At 41.3% G+C, this 25,740-nt stretch overlaps 1 protein-coding gene across 5 annotated transcripts in view; it reads right to left on the bottom strand.

Moving 5' to 3' along the window:
- HHAT (hedgehog acyltransferase) overlaps window positions 1-25,740 on the bottom strand; it is a 348,408-nt gene that overhangs the window by 194,018 nt on the left and 128,650 nt on the right. For all 5 annotated transcript variants that reach the window (XM_063597338.1, XM_003814206.4, XM_003814203.4 and 2 more), the window contains one exon: window positions 21,200-21,350. In XM_063597338.1, the coding sequence (XP_063453408.1) occupies window positions 21,200-21,350 (151 nt within the window). The remainder of the gene's footprint in view (window positions 1-21,199; window positions 21,351-25,740) is intronic.

Consider the following 25,740-nt stretch of genomic DNA (forward strand, 5'->3'; position numbering starts at 1 on the left):
GAAGTTGAAGACGATCTTAAAGATCCTAATCTTATTCCTTCTCTTAGCTTAAAGGAAATTGAGGCCCAATATTACAACCTATCAGACGCCCTTTGGAAACACAAGACAACACAGGGCATACAGTCTGAGACTGACATGGTTTAGCTGTGTCTCCACCCAAATCTCAGTACTCCCACAATTCCCATGTATTGTGGGAGGGACCCGGTGGGAGAAAATTGAATCATGAGGGCAGTTTCCCCCATACTGTTCTTATGGTGGTGACTGAGTCTCACGAGATCTGACGGTTTGATAAGGGGAGGCTGTTTTGCTTGGTTCTCATTCTCTCTTTGTCTGCTGCCATCCATTTAAGATGTGACTTGCTCCTCCTTACCTTCCACCATGATTGTGAGGCCTCCCCAGCCACGTGGAACTGTACATCCTTAAACCTTTCTCTCTTTATAATTTACCCAGTCTCAGGTAGGTCTTTATCAGTGGTGTGAAAATTGACTGATATAGAGACCTCATGATCCATGCAGCCCCAGGACCTGAGGAGTCGCTGGTGGGAGAGGTCCGTGTGTCAGTTCTGCTGGAAGCACCCAAGGAAGAGATGAAATGGGTCCTGTTCTTAAGCAAATATGAAGAACAAGAAAGAAGGCTATAGCTTTGACAAGGGCTGACTAGTGAAGAAGTCTATTGCGGCTGACCCTGAGTCTACAGAGAGGAGGACTTGCCTCAGAGTGATCAGACTGTAGCACTGTGTGCTGCATACCCTAGGAGGAGGAGTTGGCATGTTAAAAAGTCAGGTATATAGATGTGTTCTTATTCTCACTCCCATCTAGGTCTTGAGCCCACTCCTGCATGGAGGAAGGGGAGGCCTGAGCTCTGTTCTTTCTCTTTCCTCATTTATATTCTCACATACTGTCTTCTCTCTCTTGTTCTTCTGGTAGCCACTCAACACGAGGCAAGACACTGAGGTTCAAGTTTGGGCTCAGTGAGGAGCAAAGAGACCCCATGAACCTCTAGCCCATACCTCATCTTACTCTGCACATAGCCAGCAATGACCCCAAATTTATGTATGGATACTTTAGGGACCACAGAGGGAAAAAAGGTGATTGGCAGGGCAGAGTTTATTAATATAAGGTATCCTTCTCAAATCCCATTTGGGCATGTCCATGGACAGAGAAGCAGGTTGATGGGGCTCCCATTGGCTAAGACTGAGACAATGTGAGCACCAAAAAATAAATACATAACTAAGTAATGAATTGTAAACTGCTGAAACACAGGAAGTGGTGCATCCATATAGAAAATAAATATAGAAACAAATTGGGGGAAGGAGCTCATGTTTTCAAAAGAATGCCTAGTGCCACTGGTAAGTGCCAAAGTCAGAAAATCATTCTGCAACCATCAGGGTAAAACTGGCTCAGGCAAAAACAATCCATAACACTAAGTCTAGGGGGACATTTTGACAAAGAGCAGAGTATTTGCATGGTCTTCAAGTTTCTTCCATATATTGCTTATTAGCTGCAAGGCCAAAAAAAAAAAAAAAGTAGCTATGGTAACAGCGGATAAATCAGACAAAATTCATTCTTCAGGATGATGAAAATTAACATCTCTAATGGGCAGAGTTGGACATGGTGTCCCTCCAGATGACATACCCTGACAAGGATATAACACTTCTTATGTAGTATTCCTGCCCAGAATGCATAATATCAATCTCATCATTAGGATACTTCAAAATTATGAGTGTTCTATTAAATAAGGGAGAACTATACTCTGTAATGTCATAAAAGACAAAAAAAGGCTACGGACATTTTCCAGATTAAAGAAGATCCTAGAATTCCAACTACATGTCAGTCAGGCATTTTTCCACTCTATTCTCTGTGAGAAATCAGGCTTGGGGTTAATAATAGGGTTTAGCATTCCTTACATGAATAATCTGCAGGTGGAAAATCAGTTTTTAAGATTTCACAGGCCTCTTACATAACCTAGCCCATGTTGAGGCTTGCAAAAATAAAACCAGCATTGTCCTTGAAGTTGAGCCGGTCAATCAGTCACAATCCCATTTTGCCTCTGGGCTCTGCTTCTTAACTAGTATTTTTTTCCCTGAATTGTGAATTTACAGCATTTTGACCACAGCTTTTGCTCTGTGGCAAAAATCGATTTATCCTTATAGAAAGATTTATAGTATAGAAATGGATTTATACTTATATTATTCTACCCTGGTTGATGGGTCTTTAATCTCCTTTCCAACTGAACTTTCAAAAATGTAACCCATGAGGAGATAAACAGTCCATATAATAAAAATAACTTCCTTAGCTGAGCTGGACACAACTGACTTTAATCTGAGGCCCTAGTTCATTCACAAATTAAAAATACATCAAATAAATTATATCACTTCTTCCACTTTGCATTTTAGGCTTTATTTATTTAGATGATAGCTATTAGACGTAAATGGAAACTAATCTATTTTCACATCACCCTCCCTTACCCCACAAATACACAGAACCTAAAGCTGGAAGAAACTGCTGGAACTAGATCAGACCTCTCCCCTGCCTTCCAACGACAAGATACCAAGGGCCCCACTTCAAAGACGAGGCAATCATAGCCAGCAGCTGACTTAAGGGTTTGCACGCAGGCAATGACAGAGGCAAGGTTAGGACGCTTGCTGGGCTCAGAGAAGTGTTCTCTCTACTCTTCTAAACAAATGCAGAACATCATGAAATTACGCACTTTATGGTCTAGCTCTCTAGCTTGTCTTGCAAATCACTACTATGATTTGATGTATTTCATTTAATTTCCCACTATTTGAATAGTCCCAACACTCTCCCCATGGCAACAGAAATAAAAGTTTGTGAATTTTGTGCCAAAAGAATAGTAGAAAGAGTCACAATGACAAAGGGCCATTGAAACAGAAGATAGTGCTATTATTATGCATTAGTTACATTTACTGGTGGTAAATCTACAAGAAGTGCATTCATGTCAGACAGTGTGGATAAAAAATAACTCTCCCCAAAGCCCCAATATACCCAAGCACAAAAGAGGCTATGTTTATACAGCATAGTATCTTTGGAAAATAATCTCTGGCTTTGAATCCAAGACAGAAGCTGAGATTTGCTTGAGTGCATGAGGAAATAAGAAGAGAGTGATGAAAAGCTACTGTCATGAACACATTACACCTTTTAAGCAGCGAGAAATTCATTTAATAAATTGATTGAAGCCTGGAATCTAATTAAATCTTAAAGAGGTATCAACCTGAAATGCTAATAAGCTCACACTCAAACTGTATACACGGAAGCTCTGCTGTGCATGCCTTTAATAATGCATTATCTAAAGTATATTCTGTATTCATTATAGCAGTACAGCAACGTGACATGAATTATTTCCACTCTCTACTTCGATACAAATATCTTCATGCAGGCAATCTATTTAGCCACATTCCCCTTCCCAGTAAAGGTGAATGAGATGTGGCTTTCAAGGGCTGGGATCACGGTTGTAAAAAAGAAAGCTGAAACTTAGCAAGGAAGCATACGTACCTTTTATCCAGACAAACAATGAAGGGAGTATTCTTCTATCTAATTACTGGCACCCTGTGTTTAAAATAATTTGAACGTGTAAGGCTAATAATGCAAAGTACAAAATTGCGTTAGAGAAACTAAAGCTTCAATTAGTTCAGTTTCAAGTGGCAGCACATTTTCAGACAGGCACCAGCAGCAGCAGGTACTGTAATCCCACAGTTTAACTCTCCTTGAGATGCTCCGAAAAGGTGGCTGAGTTCTAAGAACTGTGCTCTATGTGTGATCTGGGAATGATTTGGGGACCGGGAGGTACAGAAGAGTTCTTTTTAGTGGTGAGCAGATGATGACATCTAGGCTTGGCTATAGATTACTGCCGGCACTCTCTTAACTGGTTTACTGCTTCTGCCTCAACACAGTACAGTGCTGTAAAACTTCTTAGCTTAAAACCCTTCCACATCTCCCCATCTAACTCAGATACAAACCAAAGGATGAACTATCGCTTACAAAGTCCACTCCCCCACCCTCGTCTTCTGCCACTCTCCTGCTCACTCCATATTCCATGACAGCCACACTGGCCTTCTTGCTATTCCTTGAGCACTTTGGGCACACTTCTGGCACTGGCTGCACCTTCCTCCCGGAACACTTCTCCAAATACCCACATGACTCCCATAATCTCCTCCAAGTCTTCATCAGATATCACCTTCTCAATGAGGCCTATGCTGATCATTCATTGACACTCAATCCTCGTTATTCACAAATTGTGTATTTGCAAATTCACCTCACTAAAATTTATTTGTAACCTTAAAATCAATATTTGAGGCACTTTTGTGGCCATTCACAGACAAGTTCTGTGCAGCAAAATATGTACATCACCCAATGAGGTCTGAAGTGCTGCTGAGGACCTCAGCTGGGTGAGATCCGACAAGGCCCATGCCGCCTCCATGCTTTAGCTTTCATACTAGGAGTATCCTTTCTGCCACCTATTTAGTGCCATGTTTTTCACATTTTTGTGTTTTTGGCGATTTCATTGCTAAAAGTGACCCCCAAGCACAGTAATGAAGTGCTGTCTAGCGTTGCTAAGTACTGGAAGGCTGTGATGAGCCTTATGGAGAAAACACAAGTGTTAGAAAAGCTTTATTCAAGCACAAGTTATGGTGCTGTCGGCCATGAGTTCAATGTGAATGAATTGACTACATATGGTAAAGAAGGCATCTTTAAGCAGAAACACTCAAAAAAACAAAGTTATGTATTATCAGTTGATGAGAAGTTTGTAACCAGAGGCTAGCAGGAACCTAACCCTGTATTTCCCCTAGAAGCAATGGCCCAGTGGTCACTAATTCAGTGTTTGTAAAGTGATATTAACTGTATACTGCAACCCTTCCCCCAGAACTCCAAGTCCCCCTCCTCATCCTGCTCTATTTTTGCCATAGCATTTATCACATCCTAACACACCATATCATTCGCTTATTTATTAGGTTTGTTAATTATCTGTCTTACCAGCTGGAGAGTAAGCTATGTGAGCGTATGTGCTTTTGCCTGTTTTGTTCACTACTATATCCCCAGCACAAAGCACAGTTGCTGACACATAATAGGCACTCAGCAAATATTTGTTCGATCAGTGAATGGATAGATGGATGGAGTCACAGCCTCCCCTGAAGCAGAGATCTGACAAGTGCCTTCCTAGAGGAAAAGTCCCACATGAGTATATCCAGGAAAATAAAGGAATAAGGTGGGAACGCTCTCCTGGAGGGGAGCTATCAGGGAGAGGTCAGCTGAGCCTAAAGGGAAGCAGAGGCTGGATGGGGAACAAAGTTTACCTGCAGGCTCTGAAGCTGAACCCAGGTAGACAGCTGCCAGGTTTCTAGAGGCAGACTGTAGATGGAAAGTGCAAGACAGCAAGGGGTGCAGGATGTAACGGGCTCCAAACAGAAATGGGGGGTGCCAAGCACCATCATATTTGCATTAATCCTTAGTAACTAAAATCCCTGGTGTTGTGCCTCCTGGAATAAGCTCCATAGAGTTGCCCATGTAAGCAGCAGCTTCATTACATATCAATAGCTGCAGCTCCATGTCTTCCCTGGCAACTATTTATGGCTAGTGTTCCATTACTGGAGCACGAAGCATGTGGGAGTTGCTTATATCCTACTGCTCAATGTCATCGCCGAGGTCTGATTGCAAATATTCAAAAAATTGCAACCTCAGGCATAAATGGGTTAATTGCTGGCTCAACTTTGACTCCTCAGCTTGCAGTCTGTCCGTGGGATTTCAATACAGAGGTGAGGTCTCTCTCAATCCTGATTCACCTCCAGCACACTTTGGACCTTGGTGTCAGTATCCCTGGAGGGTGATTACACCTTGTTCTACCCCAAATGAACTTCCAATAGCTATGTAATTCATATTGTGTCAGTTTAGTCAAAAGACACACATACACACACACACCTTTAATGCCTGAATGTCCAGTAACAAACAGAACATGAACCTTAATTTATACAGAAAGATTAAATTCTCACCTTCACCCCAGCAGGTAGGCATCATTAGCCCATTAACAGGTAGAGAAACTAAGGCTTAGATAAGTTAAGTACCTTGACCGAGGTGACAGAACTAGTAAGGACAGGATGTGACTCCAAGTCTGCTGGACTCCAAAGCTCATGCTGTATTCTCTAGACTACATCATTACATAACTCCCTTAAATGCTTTTTAAATGAATTAAAATATTGCTCTGCTTTTCCAATAACTTTATGTCTAAGTGACGTACAATTATTCAAACAAAACAATTTCTTTCACTTATTTTCAGGGAATTAGTGTAATTTCATTTAGTTTTCAAGGTGTCCACTGACCACAATATTTACATTTTAAAGACATGACAGTTTAAAGCTAATCACTAGTAAACTGTTACAGAAACCAACATCAAGTAAACTAGGACATGCTATTGGGAGATGACATGGTGTTGTCTCAGGTCTGCCACTCTCCTCTCTGGGCAAATCATTTAACCTAAGCTTTTATTTTTCTCATCAATAAAATGGAGATGACAAAAACAAGGCCTTCTCCGACTAATCTATTGAACCAACAAATGAGACAATAGATGTGGAAATGTTTTTAAACATTCAGGGGCTATGGAGACTCAGTGATGGTCATGCCTGTCTTGTGACACATTACTTGTCAGTATTAACTCCCTGAGGGCAGGGACTCCTCTATTCAGCTCTGTATCATATACATTTGTCAATGGTTGGCCCATAGTAGGTGCTCAATAAATACTCCTTGACCAAAGAGAATTTGGACTTTCAGGTACAATTCATTCTGAGAGGCTCTACAACAAGTCTAAATAGTCTGTAAGCGAAGTATCGATGAGAATAATCTAGACCATCCAAGAATCAAATATGAAGTTACAGAATAATTTGGGGAAAGGTCATATGATAGGGGACAGTCTGTTCAGTGTGATGCTGATAAAACTTGCCCGGGAACAGCTGACAAACTGTTTGCTACTCCTGCTGCTGGCACCTCCACCAGCCACTCAGTGGTCAGAGTACACAGCCAAGAGATCACACTTTAAGCCCACACGGGTCAGATGGCATGACACAGATGCCACCACTCTGCGAACCCTCTCCCAGATGCTTGTCTCTCATTATGGAGGGAAGGGGTCCAGAAAAATGCTTCCCAGCACCAGAAAAACATTTCATGACACATTCCTCGGGGCCAACAGTTCCAGAGTATCCATCTAAGACTGGAAAAATGGCACTTTTGAGGTGCATATATGACAAACTCACACAAGAACAGCCTGCATAGATTTCTTGAGGGCAGGTCCTGTCCCTACTTGTCATAAGGAAAATTCCTCTCTGCCTACATTATGCTGGAAAAGGGCCAAAGAGTCCCTTGTGGTCAAGGCTCCACTAGGAAGATGCTTTCACAGAGTGGGAGAGAATCACTCTCCACCTCACCTGACATCCTTCCCTCTCCTCTGAAGCACAGGCAAGAGACCTAGAACCCTTAGGCTGCTAAAGATTTTCTTAGATTCCAGAGATTCGGCCCCTCACCTTCCTATTTCACCATCCCAAGAGCCAAGGACCACAGCCAAATTCCACATATAACTCTAATTGAAGTCTTTACTCAAACCAGGAAAGGGGCTGGTCCAGTTTCTTGGTTCTACTGATAGGACTCTCATAACCAACAACCTTGAGGAAGGGAGGCACCTAGGCCACATTTTAGTTGATCATGATTGAGCCAAAGGCAAATATTGGCAAATGATCTCGCTAAAAACTTTTGGAAAATTAAATCTGCTATCTAATAGAAAATGAAACACACAAAAAACATAACATATAAAACCAGTCCCTTGAATTTCCCTCTGGATCAATCCTATTGGAGTGAGTGACCACACAACTCAGGAGGAAATACATCTGTCTCAAATATACCACATCTCACTCTGTAGTAGGAACTCACTTGAGAAATCCTGGGGAACCTAAGATCTTAGCTCTCAGTTTTTTCATTAAAACCAGACTGCAAGAAGGGGACCTAATCCCAACTGCGACATAAATACAAGGAATCTTGGAAATATATTGCTATGACAATTACTGCTACCAATTAAGTCAGCCACCAACTAGACAAGTATTATTTGCAGATTTACATTATGATGACAATGTGTCATAAGATCTGAGCTACTGCCCCCATTACCAAGCCTCTGCAAGTCCATTTCCCTTAGTCTCCTAATGACAACCCTGTTCCCCACTCCCAGCTGAAGAACCTCGATTAAAATAATGCAGCAACCTTGCCTGACTGCCTCCCAATCACTCACTAATCACAACCCAGGCGCCACGTGTAGGATACCCATGATGTATATTTTAATTAACTTCTTAGCAAATCCTCTGTAGCCTGCAGCTAGCAAATTTCCCAGAAACGGAATGCCTACTTGAACTTGTCATCTCTATTTCAACAGTAAGGCCATGCCCCTGATGATGCTTTCCAGAAGTCTGGTAGGTCAGCTCTCCTATGTAAATAGTCTCACAGGAAACTAGATCCCTCCCTGCAGTGGAGATCAGGTGGGCAATCCTCCAAAATCCACAGAAGGATGCCTACAGGACTCGGCCAGAAACCAGGAACTGGGCATTTCTTCCTGAATGGCAGAGTCCCTCCCCTGTGGGCTTCTTACACACAAAAAGCAACTCTAGGGAAACAGTGGGAAGAAGGCAGAGAAGGGGAGAAGTCATATATAGGAAAACGAATTGGAGGCCAAATGCATCCTGTGACAACAAATGGGGCAACTCATTTTTCCCAAGTTTTTGTGGCTGTAGATCAGTTGCCTTTATATGGTTTGAGCACCTGTAAGTCGAGCTTTCCTGATTCCTTACCTCCTCCAAAGAGCTGCCCTCCAGCACCCTCCCTGCCTTAGAGCTGGTCAACAAGTTTGTTGTCACCTGTCTCTTCAGTCCTTTTGTGGTCCCATCCCCTGGTAAAGTCAGTAAAAACTCCCATTTAAGTTCTTCAGGGTCCTGGTCCCTGTGATCCATGTGAATGTAAGATATTGAATATTCAAACATATTTACAGTTACTCATGGCCATCATCCAGGCAGTCTATGGAGCCGTGGCATGTCAGGGAGGAGAAGTCCTGAGAAGTCATCTGGCCCAGTGACTCTCAAATGTTAATATGCATACACTGTTCATAGGAGATCTTGCTGAAAAGCAGATTCTGATTCCATGGGTTTTAGTGGGCAGCCAAGATCCTGAATTTCTAACAAGCTCCCAGGAGAAACTGATGTGGCTGTTCCTCAGATCTTACTTAGGACACCAAGAATCTAATGCAAGGCTCTTGCTAAATACCAAAACACTGGCTGTGTTAAAGCAAAATATCAAATACAAAACAGTAAGGTATAGCAGTCCCTGGCCTCCGGAAGTTCAGTGGTATTTTGCCTGATATTAGAAGGGTCCAGAGAGTGTGCCCTATGGTACTAAAAAGCCAGCACCCAAGTCATGGAGGTTTGTAAGAGAGCTGCACAGGCTGGACTGAGGAATGAAGACTTGTTCTGCACTATCGCCAGTAAGGTGAGTGAGAGGAATTTCTAATAGAAGGTTGGAGCCAGGCTTATACACCATGCTAAAGAATAAAGCATTGTTTGCAAGCATGACAACCAGAGAATTTGTCTTAACTTTTACCCTGCAGGTAATTACAGTTTGTGGTTCTTAGCAGAAGACAAAGTATTCATCTTATTCATTAGGTAAGCAGTTGGACAGTATCAGAGAATTTGTTAGTATACCAAGAGAAAGTCTTTGAATGTCTGTACAGACAGGTGGATTAGAATAAAGATGACAGTAGGTCTGCATAGCAACACAAAACAAATGTTGTCTGTAGCTGTAATCGTCTGCAATCTCAGGACTCACAAAAAGGATAAGAAAACTTCTGCCTTTCTTCTTGGTCTAACAGGAAGAAAAAACCTATTCACCCACAGTGCTACAGAATATGCAAATTTTCACATGCTCCTCTATGAGCAAACACACTTATGGTTCAAAACCTTATTAAGAGGATTAGGATTTAAATGCAGTTAGCACATACCAGCTCTGTGATCTGGGACATATCAGTGTCTCTGATTCTCATTGATGATAATATCTAAATCCTTACTTAACAATATAATTACACAAGAATAAATAAGTTAATCCTAACAGGGATTTTTTTTTAACTAAAACAATGAATTTTGTTCTCAGCAATCCCTCATTCCTAGTGGTTGTCTGGCTGCTCACAAATTCAGAATCAAATCTAATGAGTCAAAACTTATTTTCCTCCATATTACAAAAAGAATATGCCATTCACCCTACAAGGGCTGGGCCACAAGGCTTCCTTCCCTAAAGAAGAATATGTCATCAAGAGAGAATAGGAAGAGGAAACAAAAAACCAATCCCTTGTGACACAGTGAACCATGGGAAGAAAAAGAAAGAGAAAGAAGAGGATGAAATTATTCAGTCCCATGTTCTAGCTTCCCCTGCCCTCAGGTCACCCCATGGCATCCTGAAAGGGAAGTCTGTCATGTAGGTGGAGGTAAAAACCCAATCAGAGAGGCTCTGGCTTTACTTCCTGGTTAGGACTCTGATAAACCACTCTTGCAAGATGCATCCCACAAAAACACAGGGTGATCATATCACAATAAATGTAGTTAGGCAGAGTGAAGGAGGAGGCTTGGCTGGCACTGCTAAGTCTTCCTCAGCAACCCCTGTGCAAGAAGAGATCCAGAAGTTCCTGCATTAAAGGTAGAGGGATGAGGGCCAGAAAACCAGGATAAGGTACAGCATGATGGATGGCAAGGTAAGCCTACCACAAAGTACACAGCCTCGCCAGGGCCTGGCCAGGACTCAAAAGGGTCTGCCTAGTTAATAAGAACTGGGGTGAGCTCGGCACAGTGGCTCACACCTGTAATCCCAACACTTTGGGAGGCTAAGGCAGGTGGATCGCTTGCACTCAGGAGTTCGAGACCAGTGTGGGCAGCATAGCGAGACCTCATCTCTACTAAAATTTAAAAAAACAAAAAAAATAGCTAGGTGTGGTGGCCCACACCTGTAGTCCCAACTACTTGGGGGACTGAGGCAGGATGATCACTTGAGCCTGGGAAGTTGAGGCTGCAGTAATCCCTGATTGAGCCACTGCACTCCAACCTTAGTGACAGAGCAAGACCCTGTCTCAAAAACAAACAAACAACAACAAAAAAAAAAACAGAAAAAAAAAAACCACCTGAGGTGAGGCCAAGTTAGGAAGAAAAGAAGTCTGGACTCCAACCAGGCAAGTTCACCACCTTTCCCTCCTCGTCAGACTCACTCTTATCCACTAGACTCAATAAAGAAACACAACCTCCTTCTTGGATTCTAATGCTGAGTCTTTCAATACACACAAAAAATGGCAACATTTACATTTTAAAGAAACACAGAACCTGGAATGCATGCTGCTGGAGGATGGGCCCAGGAAGTCTCAGGTCAACATAGGAAATACAGACTATGGCAAAAGACAGCATTTTATGATCACCATAAAGGCACTTAGGCTGGTAGGTTAACCACTGGAAATAAAAAATTAAGTTAAACCTATATTTCAAAAATTCAATTTGCCAAGCACGGTGGTGCACATCTATAGTCCCAGCTACTCAGGCGGCTGAGGCAGGAAGACCACCTGAGCCCAGAAGGTGGAGGTTGCAGTGAGCTGTGATGGCACCACTGCCCTCTAGCCTGGGCAACAGAGCGAGAGCCTGTCTCAGAAAATAAATAATTATTATTTATCTCTTCCTCAAAGGAGTGGGAATAGTGAAGGATCATGCATTCTTTCACTTAGAAAATATCGGTTTGTTAAGTGCCTACTATGTGCCAGACCCCATGCTAGGAGGCAGGAATTCTATGGGGGGTAGTCTTTCTAAAAGCTAAAGAAAAACTGATTCAGTGGCTTGTGGATCCCCAAATTAGGAATTTCTGCCCTATGTAAAATTAAATTTTAGATGGAGTGTAGAAGATGAAGTCTCAGCTGATGACTAAAGGCAGAAATTATACAGGAAAAGAATGAGACTTAATTGCATATAAATGTGAAATTGACATATCCAAATATTCTGTAAATATTTAAGAGAAACAGAAGGTTGCACTCAGTCCTCAGAACTGAGGTGGGGCAAAAAGCAACACGACTTTGCTGAAGGGATGTCTGAATTAGAAATAAGGTAGAGCTAGCAGACCCAGAAGCTTGAAGACCAGCAGATGTAGGACAGACAATTCTCTTTTTTCATTAGCAAGGAGGACCTGACCCAGCATGAACTGAGATAAAGGAAGAGAAGAAGAGGACAGTCATCAAGGTGGCTGTGGGAAAGGAGATGCAGGAGGAGACACTGGCAGGAGAAATTAAGTCAAGTTAAGTCTTTGTGGGCAGCAGGTAAAGCCTCCACTTCCTTCCTCCATCAGGGCAGCTGTTTCTGGATTGCTCTTTGTAACACAAGGATGTAAGGTAAGAACAGAAGCCCGCAGTGGCCCCACACCATTCACCCAGTCAGTGACTCAGGTTAAACTGGTGACTCCCTTTCTCCCCATCCTGTCCCCCTCGGTGCTGTAAACTGAAAACAAAACTCTGAGCCCCCCAATCAACTGAATGGACCCCTCCTCTTGGCTAAGGGGATTCAAAAGTAGACCTGAAAAACTAGTTCAGGCCATCATGGGAAGAAGGGGTTGAACATGCCTCATTATACTCTCTTCCCTTCAAAATTCAGGCACAACTGACCAGCATTAACCTTAAAACAGAGATCTTAAGACAAAACAGATGCTTTGTGGCAATAAGATACCAAATTCCAACCTGACTCTAGTATAGCATTACATGACAGATAGCAGGCCCTGAAAGAAATTAAAGTATTTTACCCTAAAATATATCTCTTGGACATATTTTGAAATGACCCTGCAAAGCTGTCTCTTGCAGGGGAAATTTACATTCTGTAGAGAATCCCCTTCCCTTTCCAGGTCCTTTTCTGATCTTGAAGAGATTGGCTGAGAGTTGAGCACCTTTTAAAGGTCTGAAGAGGAAATATTTGCCATCTATTGCCTCTAAGAGCAGCCACTTCTTCTACATAATAAGAACCTTGGTCTCTACAACCCCTTCTCTTAACCCAGACATTCCTTTCTATCGATTCTAGGTCTTTAGATAATAACTCTTTTCCCAATTGTTAATCAGAAAATCTTGAAATCCACCTGTGACCTGTAAGCCCCCACTTCAAGTTGTCCTGCCTTTCCAGACCAAACCAATGTATAACTCATGTGCATTCATTGATGTGTTATATCTCCTTGAGGTATAAAACCAAGCTATAACCTAATAAACACAGGTTCTCAGGACCTCTTGAGACTGTGTCTTGGGTGTTGGTCATTCATATTTGGCTCAGAATAAACCTCTTTAAATATTTTACAGAGTTTATTTTCATCAACTGTGACAGACTGAACCCCTCCCATCACTCCCTGAACCATTTCCCTTTCTAGGGGTCAGTATGTAAGCCATAGTCATTCTCAGGTACCCCGAAATTCCAGATCCTGTCCCACAAGCCCCACACTCCAGACCACGAAGGAGAAATCTGCTTCAGTTCCATTTCACTAGAGAGACAGTAAAAGGGAGTGATCAAGAGCACAGACTCAAGAGCCATGTGCTTGGATTCAAATCGCAGCTCCACCACTCACTCGCTGTGTGATCTGAGGAGAGTTACTCAACTTCTCTATGCCTCAGTTTCATCACCTGTAGAGTGGCAAAAATAATAGTATCTACTTCACAGGGGTTTTGTAAAGATTAAATACATTGAATATATAAAAGAAATTAGAACTGTCCTTGCAGAAGTGGGAACAAGCCGTGTGGGAGGATTTTTTTTCTGAATAAATTATACTTGAGTGTGTGTGCGTGCACAAACACAGGGACAGACATTTTCAAAGCTGTAATAGCTCAAGTACCTTCTAATTGATTTTGAGATGTTATCTGATCTTATTACAGGATCAGATAATTTTACTTTCCAAAGGTGGTGAATATTTTAGATGAATTAGACTTGTTCTTAATATTTGTCCATTTCCCCAGATTATCTGTAATTATAGTAACTACTTCATAGGATACAAAATTTCAGTTAGAAGGAGTAAATTCAAGAGATCTGTCATATAATACGGCGACTAAAGTAAACAACAATGCATTGAAAATTGCTAGGAGAATTTTGTTTAAATCTGCAAAAAACTTCTCACTAAATTATTTGATATCGGAAAAGTTACTTTTTCAGAAAAAAATGTTATATTAACATCTAATGGGCTTAATGTTATTTTAAATGAATTTAAAACATTGTTTAAAAATAACTGTCCCGGCAGAACGTAAGCATTATGTGTTCTTCACGCTGCTGCTGCTGCTATTGCTGTTATTATTACGATTATTATTACTAGAGTTTGGGCTATTCTGAGGATGTGTTTTAGAAGGGCTTCTCTCCCAGCTTTGCATCCAGTTCCTCATCTTCCTCTGTAAGGCATTAGGATATCTCCTTTCAGCACCCCCCTCAGAAAAATCCTACCCCCAAAGATAAACAGTTGCCAAACTCCTCTCTCCTAGCCAAGTCTGAATTGAATCCCTTTTTCTTCCTTTACATTTGTAACTTTCTCCCTCATCTCTTATCTAGGATGTGGCACAACATCTGATAAAATAATGACAGTCATAAAGTAAGAAAGGCAAACACTCTTCTTTCTAGATTCCTTACAAGGCAAAGCCATTCTCAAAGAAATTGCGGCAGATGTGATATGTTGGCATGTCATGTATTAATACTTAATGAGAAAAACAGGGAGACGACAGTGGAGTATCAACAGCAGTCATGGTACAGTACACCTACAGCCACATGTCACCACATGCTGCAGAGAGAAGCCGCTCAGCTGCCAGACCTAAATACTTGGAAATCTTGCTCTTAAGACCTGGTGATCAAAATTTCAGAAGAGTGACCACCTGTCCATTCAGCATAGCTTTCCACTGAATGCTGGGCACTGAGGAGGGTGCTAGGGTTACAGCATTAAACAAGAATAAGACATGATCACTGCCTTCAAAGGGCTTATATGCTGATGGGTTGCAACCAAGTAGAGTGTGACTATTACCATGAAAGGTACAGGGTTCCAGCTCCATTAGGAATTGGATACCATTTATAGTATCTCCATCTTACAGAGAAGGAAACGAAGGCACAGAGAGGTCATCAGCTAATAAGTAGTGGAGCCAGGATTCAAACCCAGGCAGTTCAGGCTCTAGATCTGTGGCCTCAAACACTATGTTCTGGTGACTGGCGATCAACATCTTCCATCTGAAAATGTCTGGTGCTTCTTACATCAGATTGCTTCTTACTCTAAAACTCATCCAAGAGCTTGTCAATAGTAAAGGCACCCAAAAAAAATCTTCCACACAGGGAGAAAATGGAGAAGAGGACACACTATCTGTGAAGCAAAAATAAATCCAGGAAGCAAAACATAATGATGGTTCGTAAAATTTGCTTTAACTTGATAGTCCCTTTCCACTTTGATCTATGGAAGTCTATGTTTGAAGGAAAAGGTAAGGGGATTTTAAAATATGAATGTTACAAGAAAGAAAATATCTTTTGAGTTTGTTGAGATGGGACTATGAGAGAGGGGGGGTTGACTAAGGTAGGTACCTAAAATGTGAGGTAATATAAATGTCTAGTGGCTGGAAACTGCTTGCAAAGCTATATGAATGAATAAGAGCTCTGTGAGCAGTGAGAGAGAGCTCATACTGGGGCAGATTCAGGGGACTCCCATGCGTCTAATTTGAAATCTGTCTTTCACCTTTTGTCACTCACCTCTTCTACCTTCCATCTACTTCAACACTTAGCACCCTATCAGGTCTTTCTTTTCTGAGAAATTAAAAAACAAACAAATGGTGGGTCTGGGCACAGTGTCTCATGCCTGTAATCCCAGCACTTTGGGAGGCCAAGGTGAGAGGATTGCTTGAGGCCAGGAGTTCAAGACCAGTCTGGCCAAAACAGTAGAGACCCTTCCTCTACAAAAAATTTAAAAATTAGCCAGGTGTGGGGGGAAAAGGAGGGAGTGCATTAGGACAAATACCTAATGCATGCAGAGCTTAAAACCTAGAAGTCGGGTTGATAGTTGCAGCAAACCACCATGGTACATGTATACCTATATAACAAACCGGCACATTCAGTACATGTATCCCAGAACTTTAAAAAAAAAAATTGGCTGTGTATGGTGGTGTGTGCCTGTGGTCACAGCTACTTGGGAAGCTGAGGCAGGAGGATCACCTGAGCCCAGGAGGTAGAGGCCGCTATGAGCTATAATCACAAAACTGCATTCCAGCCTGGGTGACAGAGCGAGACACTGTCTCATAAATAAAACCACAAACGAACAAATGGCATAAATTTTACTCTATTTGTAATGATTATTAATCATTATTTATATAATTATGTAATATTCAGTTAATCATTTATATTTTGGTATCTCTGCAGCATGCCTGCAGTGTATCCAGTGCTTTAGTACATGATCTTACCTAACCCTTACAACAATCCAGTGAGATGAGTACTATGATCAGCCCCATTTTAATGCCTCAAGAAACTGAGGAATAAGGAGATTTGTGGGAGTGGATGTACTTTAGCACAGGGATCCTGGTGGTCATCTCCCTTCAATGTGGCTGGGGCTAATAGACAAGTAGAGGGGAACACAGGCATCATCTAGTGACAAGATGCTGTTCCTAGTTTTCATCTAACACCTCAGTCCTCCTCTCACATAAGGAAACAGACAAAAATGACAAGACCAAGGCCACTCCTCTGAAGGTCCAGCCCATACTGCTTCCACCATAGTCTCTATCTCAGAATCATCACATCTCCGGTGCAGAGCTGAAATTGAGCCTTTCATCAGCCAGTCCCATCACTGCTCACTTCCTCCCTACCCGGCCCATTAGCAGGAGGACCTCTCAGTCACCTCTGGCTTTGTTTGATTTTCAAGCAAAAAAAAAGTATGAAGAAACTACCACTTCCTGAGGACCTACTATACGTCAGGCTCGCTCAATCCTCATAGCACCCCTATGAGGCAAAGTAGTAGTATTCTCCTCAGAGATTAAAAGATTGGCCCAGAGAATTTAAATTATTTGTCCAAAGTCACCTAACTAGTAGGTAGCCAGCGCTTAGTCACTAGACTGCTGCCAAAAAAAAAGCAGTATTTTATTAACAGCACCTATTTGACCTTTTCTTCTTTATGCTCACCCTATTCCAGCCTTCTACCCAACAATCCCAGTAGACATGATAATATACTTCACCAACTCCAGGACCACCATCCTGCCCTGCAACTGGTGGTTAAGCATTATTCAAAGGCAGTACTAATGCAAAGCCAGCAGTTTGTAGAGCTGATTTATCATCTAACATGCTGGACCAACTCTCTACCTAGGGACCTAAATTATTCTATTGACCTAAAAGCCCATGCAATCAATGCCTCACTAAAAGAAGGTGCTCAGATTCCTCCTCATTCTCAGCCTAAAGATACTCCTATATATTAAGGTCTAGCAGCCACCAACAGCACCCAGATCCCCCTGGGATAAGCAATGATGCATGAGTTTGCCTCTGAACACCTGAAAGCATCATAATTCAAGAAATGCAGAGGGCAAGCTGTGCAGGATTCCTGAAATAATTGAAACTGACCCACAACTCACCAGCCACCATGGGAAATTCTATCGCTTTGCTTCCATAGCTAGAAATCAAATCACGAAAATAGGATCAGATCTCTAATTTGGAGTCTTAGACATGCAACGTCATCTTTAATGACTCCTGGCAAAAAATGCTCATTACAGATCTCAGCCCATCTAAATTAAAACGTGAAATCCAAAAATTAAGCAGAAAATTATCAATTTCTCAGGTCCATAAGACCCCAGAAAAATCATGCAAGCGGGAATACACATACTCCTTGGAGTCTTGTTATATCTGTAAATAATCTGAGCAGAAATTATATGAAAAAGAAGATTTAAGAGGAAAGAAAAACCCATCAGGTTCTAACTTTCAGGTTTGGGCCTTCTTGGTGAATTGCAATTTTTCACAGTCAATTTGAACTAGCATGGCAAGGAAGATTATCTCTCTGGTAATGGCCAATTTTATCTGTTCTACAATGTAGAGCTCATATTCCTCTGATACGGCAGACTGCTGACTTCAAGTCTCTCAACGCTAAGTAGGCTGAAAGATGATGCAATCAGTCAACACAGTGTTCAGGAGGGTATGGCTCCATTAAAAAGGGGGGGGGGTGCTAAATATTCCTCTATCAGCAGTTCTAAACCTCATTCAGCATAGATCTTTGAGAAGTTCAGGTAAGCATTAAGTCATCTCTGGAGATTGTTTATACATTTCTTCTCTCCACTTCCCATCCACCATGCCCTTTATGTCACCATGTGAATAGCTGACATGACCCAGCAGAATAATTTGCAGCACCAGCATTCACATCTGCTCATGATTAAATTTGTCTCAAACCTAAATCTAGGAAGAGAGCCATTCCCTGTCTGCAGCAATACTTCAACAGATGGCCCACAAAAAGTAAGGTTAGCTGTTAATAGAAATTACAAATTCAAAACCTAGTTTCCTTTAACAAGCATTCTTAAAGAGAAAAGTTAGAGAATGAGACCAGGACCAGTGTCAGGGTTAAGCCACCAGATACTGAACATGAAACATGGTCAACCTCCTCCTACTAGTAAAGGAGCATCTGCAAATCACACACAAGAGACACTCTAATTGTTATTCTATTTTTTTCAATTAAAAAACTACTTCTGAGTCTTACCTTGTACACTGCCTCAGAAAAAGTTCATCTTCATACCTAAATTTAACTACTTAGTATGGAATGGCCATTCTGTACAAAGACCTGTGTGTTTCTAAGTATAATTAGTAGCCTGGAAAATCCTTCAAGAAACCTAAAAATATGGAGTGGAAAACCTACACCTATGCATGCTAAAGAAGCTAGGATAAAAGTCTAGGTCACTCCCAGGAAAGGCCCTCTTTGTTACTTTGTCACATGCCCTCAGAAACACCTCTTTTTAGAACGACATCATTCCAAGGGGTCACCCCAGAGCTTCCTCCTCAGATTAACTTTTCATTACTACTCTTTTGTCCACATTTGTCTTAAATGAGGGTGAGGAGAGACTGTTTCAGCAGCCTGGGGTCTCAACTATATGAGTCTAGTTCTAATCAAGACAGTGACAAAGGTCTTGACAGACACGTTCTCTCCACCTCTGTGGTTGATATAGAACTGAAGGTCTTCCTTGGACAAAAAAAAAATTATTAAAATAAAGGACAAGACAATCATTTTGAATATGAAATATAGTCAACTGCCGAAACTGCCTCTGGTGACACAGTGGGTTGGTATTTATGGACATGGACCCAGAAACCAGCATGTGTGCCAGGGAGTTATGGTTTTATCATGCCAGCCAATATGGGAGAAGCCTTTTAGGGGTATGTGCTTCCCAAGAAATGCAAGAGTACAAGCATTCACACTGAGTAGGCAGAGGGACTGTGCAAGGTTCACACCAGACACTTGTGACATGTTCCCAAATCATGCTGGGTCCCAACCCATTGACTCAGTAAGTGACTTTGATGAGTAAATCAAAAGTTAACAGAGCCTTCCAACCAGGGTTACCTTTTCAACAAAAACCACTCCCTGGCCTTCTAGTTAGAGAGCACCTCTTTGCCAACATTCCGCAATCTTGCCATGAAAACAGGGCAACGTGTGATATTTGATGAAGTAAGGACAAATCAGAGTAACTACTCAACATTCCTTGCAATGTCATTACCTTCAAAAGAAACCCCACCTTTTGAAGGGTTTCTTTCAAAAAGAAACCTTGCAATTCCTTCCTTGAATTCCTTGCAATTCCTTGCAATTGCAATTCCTTTCAATTCCTTGCGATTCCTTGCAATTCATTCCTTGCGATTCCTTGCAATTCATTCCTTGCAATTCCTTGCAATTCATTCCTTGCAATTCCTTGCAATTCATTCCTTGCAATTCCTTGCAATTCATTCCTTGCAATTCCTTGCAATAACCATATGAAATTTCTTACTCCAAGAAGCAAACTAGACCAAAAATAAAATGTATTTAGACAGGCTTTGATAAATTCAGCATCTGTAATAAGTTACTATGAAAAATCAGGATGTTGAGTGCTACCTACTTCCTTTTGAATGGCAACATTAGATATGGCAGTATTTATTGAGCTCTTCCCCTACCTGTGTCTTGGTTTTTTTGCCTGTAGAGATGAAATTTAAGAATGAATAAGCCTGTGATCCCAACTACTGGGGGGCTGAGGCGGAAGGATCTAGCCCAGAGTTTGAGACTAGCCTGGGAAACATAGTGAGAACTTGTCTCAAAAATTAAAAAATAAAAAGGAATGAGCCACATGAATAAGGCACCGACTCCCATGGTTGTGCCAGTGCTGACCCTGAGGTTCTTCCATTAGGTTTTCAATTGCAAACTCAATCCTGTCACTTGTTACACTCTGGAAGCAATAAGAGGAACACAGCAACAAGTCCATCATGTTGAAAACAACAATCTGAAATGGTAGGGGGACTAAGGAAAAGAGACTCCACACCAACCATAAGACTATGGGTCAAAATCTAGAAAAGAAAGAAAATTTCAGAAAAAAGTATCTATCATGTCCACGGAGCATAGGAATAACACAAGTGTTAAAGCTAACATTTGTAAACATCTATTATATACCACCTGCTCTACATGCATTAGGTTATTTAATCTTCAAAACAACTCCTGGAGACAGGGATTATCTTTACTACTGTTTAAGAGATAAGAAAAATGAAACTTAGATTTAGTAAATAGTATACTGCAACACTGGCCTAACCTCCTATCCTGAGTCTATTTTTCTTAACAGTCTCACATACACTGATGTCATTTTCAAGAAAAAGAGAAAGCAATTAAAAAAATCAAGATACAGTAGCCTTTCCCAGGTTAGTAAGAAACCACTTCAAACATAACCCTTTGTGCATCGGTACACAGACTCAGAAAGAAACTTTCTTATCTCACCTATCTACACAGACTAATCATAATTGTGAGAGACCCAGAAAGCATGGATTAGTCATCCTGTTAGTAGGATGAAGAAATGGATGCCAAATGCAGCTTGAGTGAGAGACAGGGAGAGGATAGTAGCCCGAACGCTTTGAGGCCGGCCCAGCCATGCTCCTCCCACTGGACATGCCCGACCAACTTTAGCAATCCCAGCGCCTGACCTCCACATCCTGGTGAAACTGAACATGGTGCTCACGCAGCGAGGGAGGACGGGTGGAGTGAGTCCATCCAGGCGCATGAGCAGAGCGGGCACGCCAAAGAGCACCAAGTACTTCACGTAGAAAAAGAGCACCTGGGCTAACGCCAGTCCTCCTGAAAGGCAAACAGACCAGTCAGACACATGGAAGAGAATCACAGCAGTTTCCTGGAGGAGACCAACACCCCAGGAGCTATGCCAACTGCCCCGCTTCTCCCCACACCCCTTCCTCCCTTCAACTCGCACATTTCACAGAAGTATCGCACATTGGTTTTATTCAATGAAATTTTTTGGTTAACAAATAATGAAATTTCATTATTGTGACAGGCAAGAGGACCTATTAGGAGTCATGCTTTTACAGATGCTAGGAAAGAGAATGCCCAAAATGTGTACATTGCATTAAAAAACTATTACAAAGGGGAAAATCCTTCCCAAAATCTTTTAAAACCTGCATGATAATGGGTACAAAAAAAAAAGAATAAGTTCTAGTATTTGACCGAATAACAGGGTAACTTTAGTCAATAATTAAATACACATTTTAAAATAACTAGAAGAATACAATTGGGTTATTTGTAACACAAAAGATGAATGCTTGAGGTAACGGATACCCTATTTACCCTGATGTGATTATTACACACTGAATGCCTGTATCAATTATTATGCATCGTATGCCTGTTGGCTGTATCTCACACACCTCATACATATACACATCTACTATGCACCCACAAAATTTAACAGTTAAAAAAGAAAACCTACATGAGTCTACACCCATTAGGATAACTAGAATCAAAAAGTCAGATCGGCAAGTGTTGATGAAGATCTGGAGAAACTGGAACCACCAGGCACAGCTGCTGGGAGTGTAGAGTGAGGCAGCTGCTTTGGAAAACAGTCTGGTGGTTCCCCAAATGATTAAGCAGAGTTACATATGACCCAGCAATTCCACTCCTTGTTATATAACCAAGAGAAATGAAATGTTCACACAAAACATATGTTCACACAAAAACTTGTACCCCAATGTACATAGCAGCATTATTCACAATAGCCAAAAGAGGAGACCACCTAAACATCCGTCAACAGATGCATGGATTTAAAAAAAAAAAAAAAAAAAAAAAAACAGATGCATGGATAGACACAATGTGGTCTGTCCATACAATAGACCATAAAAAGGAATGAAATACTGATAAATGCCACAACGTGGATGAACCCTGAAAACAAGAAGCTAAGTGAAACAAGCCAGTCACAAAATACCACATATTGTATTATTCCATTCATATGAAAGCCCAGAATAGGGAAATCTATAGAGACAAAGTAGACTAGTGGTTTCTTGGGGAGAGAGGGCAGCAATGAATAAAAGTTGGGGTTTCTTTTGAAGGCAATGAAAATATTCTAAAACTGGTGGTGGTGATAGGTGAATCATATCTGTGGATATACTAAAAGTCACTGAACTGTACACTTTAAATGGGTGGATTTTATGGTATGTGAGCTATCTTCCAATAAAGCTCTTTTAAAAAAAAGAAAAAGAAGAAAAAGAAAACTCACATGAAGGCCTGAGGTCTAGTGGGGTAAGGAGGCAGTGGGTCCGCTAGAGCAGTGCCCACAAGGAGAAGGCCACAGGCCAAGCCCAGAAGGAACCTCCAGGGAAGATGATAAATGGCCACATGCTCTCTCACCTCAAGATTGCCCTCCCCACTCTGCAGAAAATTACTGCAGGACATGTCGATGTGGCAGACCAGGTTATCTTCTGGGATATTCTGAAGGAAATAACCAAGCTTCAGAGAGGTACTAGCAGAAAATACCACTGTCTGACCTCCTTGATGCTACACTAGGATCTTTGAAAGAATGTCACCATTATCGAGTGTGTGGCTATAAATGGTAACCCTGGTGCCAGAGGAAAAACATAAGCCACTTTCTGAATATACAGTTTGGGTGATGGCAGATGGTGGTTCAAATGTGAAAGCCATACGTCCTACAAGGAGAAACCCCCAGGAACTGCTGCATCTTGTTCCCATTCAGAAGTGATCAAACAGGTTCTTCAGACTTTTGGAAATCAGACTACAGTCATACCTGCTGAAAGGGCTAGGAATAAACTTTCAGCATTCTTGGACGTGCCTGATAAAGAGTCAGGAAAAAATCTGATATGTGTGTGTGTGTGAATATATATACATGTGAATATAGGTATACACCACACATTCAGCAAGAAGTCAGACATATGTCATAGCAATACTATCATAAAATACTTGAAGGGCATGTGATCACTCTGGGTGATAAATCAGTTTCACTGGCTGAGATGGCAATGAGGGAGGCTCGCAACTCATGCAAAATGAACCACTAGGCTCTAGCCAGAAAAATTCCACAACTAGAGATGGCAGGACATAAAAGAAAGAATGACTGATTAAAGGGCACAATGCTTCCAGAGCTGAAAATGATCCACCTGAAGAACTGAAGGCATCAATGGACCTATGGAAGACTATGCATGGTTAAGGCCGTGCCAAGCTCTTGCGTATATGAAGCACCACAGACTTCTCCCTGCTAACAGGATGCCAAATCAGGAAAAATGGGTTGCTTCATGTCTCAAGTATTGCTTTATTTTTCACATTATTTTTGTACAGTTGTCAGATCCAAGGCATATAAATTAAAATCTATGGCTGAGTCTACATTTTTATGAGTCACTATTTGCACAAAATATTCACTATTTGTTAGTACTTTCATACAGAACTGGGCGAAGGAAAAGATTGATTTTGCATAGACGTTTAATAAACTCTACTGCTAAATATAATTAAAGATAAGGTAATTGGGCTTGATTTTGGGTTTTTTTTAAACTGCTATGTGAATGGAAAGCACAAGAAGCCATACAAGTGCTCTATTTTCCTGTCACTGAATATTTCTTACGGCTTAAGATATGAAAGGCTTAAATAGATTTTTTTCCTTGAAATTTTAATATCTGGTTTACAAGCTTATAGAAAAGACACAAGATTTTTAAAGCATTATTAAATTTAAAGATTAAATTACAAATAATAATTTGTGTTAATTTTCTTTAAAAATTGTGTTTGTACCGTGGATTTCACTACTCTGCTGTCTTGCTGTTGATTTTCATTATCCCCTTTGAAAAATGCATGGCTCAGCCAGGCACGGTAGCTCACGCCTGTAGTCCCAGCACTTTGGGAGGCTGAGGCAGGCAGATCACAAGGCCAGGAGATCGAGACCATCCTGGCCAACATGGTGAAGCCCCATCCCTACTAAGTAAACACAAAAAATTTGTCGGGCATGGTGGTGCATGCCTATAGTCCCAGCTACTCAGGAGGCTGAGGCAGGGGAATCGCTTGAACCTGGGAGGCAGAGATTGCAGCGAGCCAAGATCGTGCCACTGCACTCCAGCCTGGTGACAGGGTGAGACTCTGTCTCAAAAAAGAAAAAAGAAAAATGCATGGCTCATTCTTCTTTCCCCTTGACCTAAAAATTAGTCTCTTTCCCTTTTAAGATTTGGTCTAAGTTTCAGGGTTGACCCTAAATATTTTGCTGCATTCTCTTGGGCATACAATGGGCAGGAAGGCAACATAAGACTATAAATGACTCTACTCTGATTGCAAGTTATGTGACAAATTGAACTAGCTTTTGTTATGCTCAAAAATATTACATTTTACTATTTTTCAATACTTTAACAAATATTTCTGGGTTTGTATGTATAAGATTTTCTCAATTAGCAAGAGTTATTATTGATTTTATCTAACCCAACTGCTTCCCCCACAAAAAAAGCCATATATGAGTTCATGTATTACACACTCCTTTGACATTCATTCATTCAACAAGCATGTGCAGAGGGTACGACAAATGGAATCACCAGTTATGTCCTATGAGAAATAGACTAGAGGTCAAATCGGGTGGGACCTAGCTTCAGGGGACTCATAGTTTCACTGCAGTCTCATTTATCCTTCTCTTTTGCCACACAGTATTTTCTTCTGCCTTTGTGCTCTACCCCTCCTTCTTTTCTTGGCAAAATACTATGTATCCTTCAGATCCCAGCTCAAATATGGTCTCATCTCATTCACTTAACATACAGTTATTGAACATCAGCTCCTTGCCAGGCACTGAGCAATATGGTGGTGAATAAAAAGGCATGCTAACAGCCCTTACAGAGTGTTACGGTCTGTTAAAAGAGAAAAGAATGTAAATTAGGAATGAGATTAATACCCACACCCCGAGGACAGGCAACAACCTAAACACAGAGGAACAGACACCATTCATTGAACATTTAACAAACATTCATTGTGTACATACGTGCCAAGCATGGTTCTAGGTGCTTGGAATGCATCAGTAGGTACACCTGCTTTCATAGGGCTTATACCCTAGCAAGAGTCAACAAAAAATAGGCATAAAAATAAACTTTATATTAACTTAGGAAGTATGACAGAATGACTTCCCAACAATGGCTGCAACTGTATCTTTCATCCCATATGGTCCTCTGCAGTGTGACCTTGCCACTCTCCCAGCAAGAGTAAATCTGGGCAG

This window comes from Pan paniscus, chromosome 1 (genome assembly GCF_029289425.2).
Source record: "Pan paniscus chromosome 1, NHGRI_mPanPan1-v2.0_pri, whole genome shotgun sequence".
Classification (NCBI taxonomy): domain Eukaryota; kingdom Metazoa; phylum Chordata; class Mammalia; order Primates; family Hominidae; genus Pan; species Pan paniscus.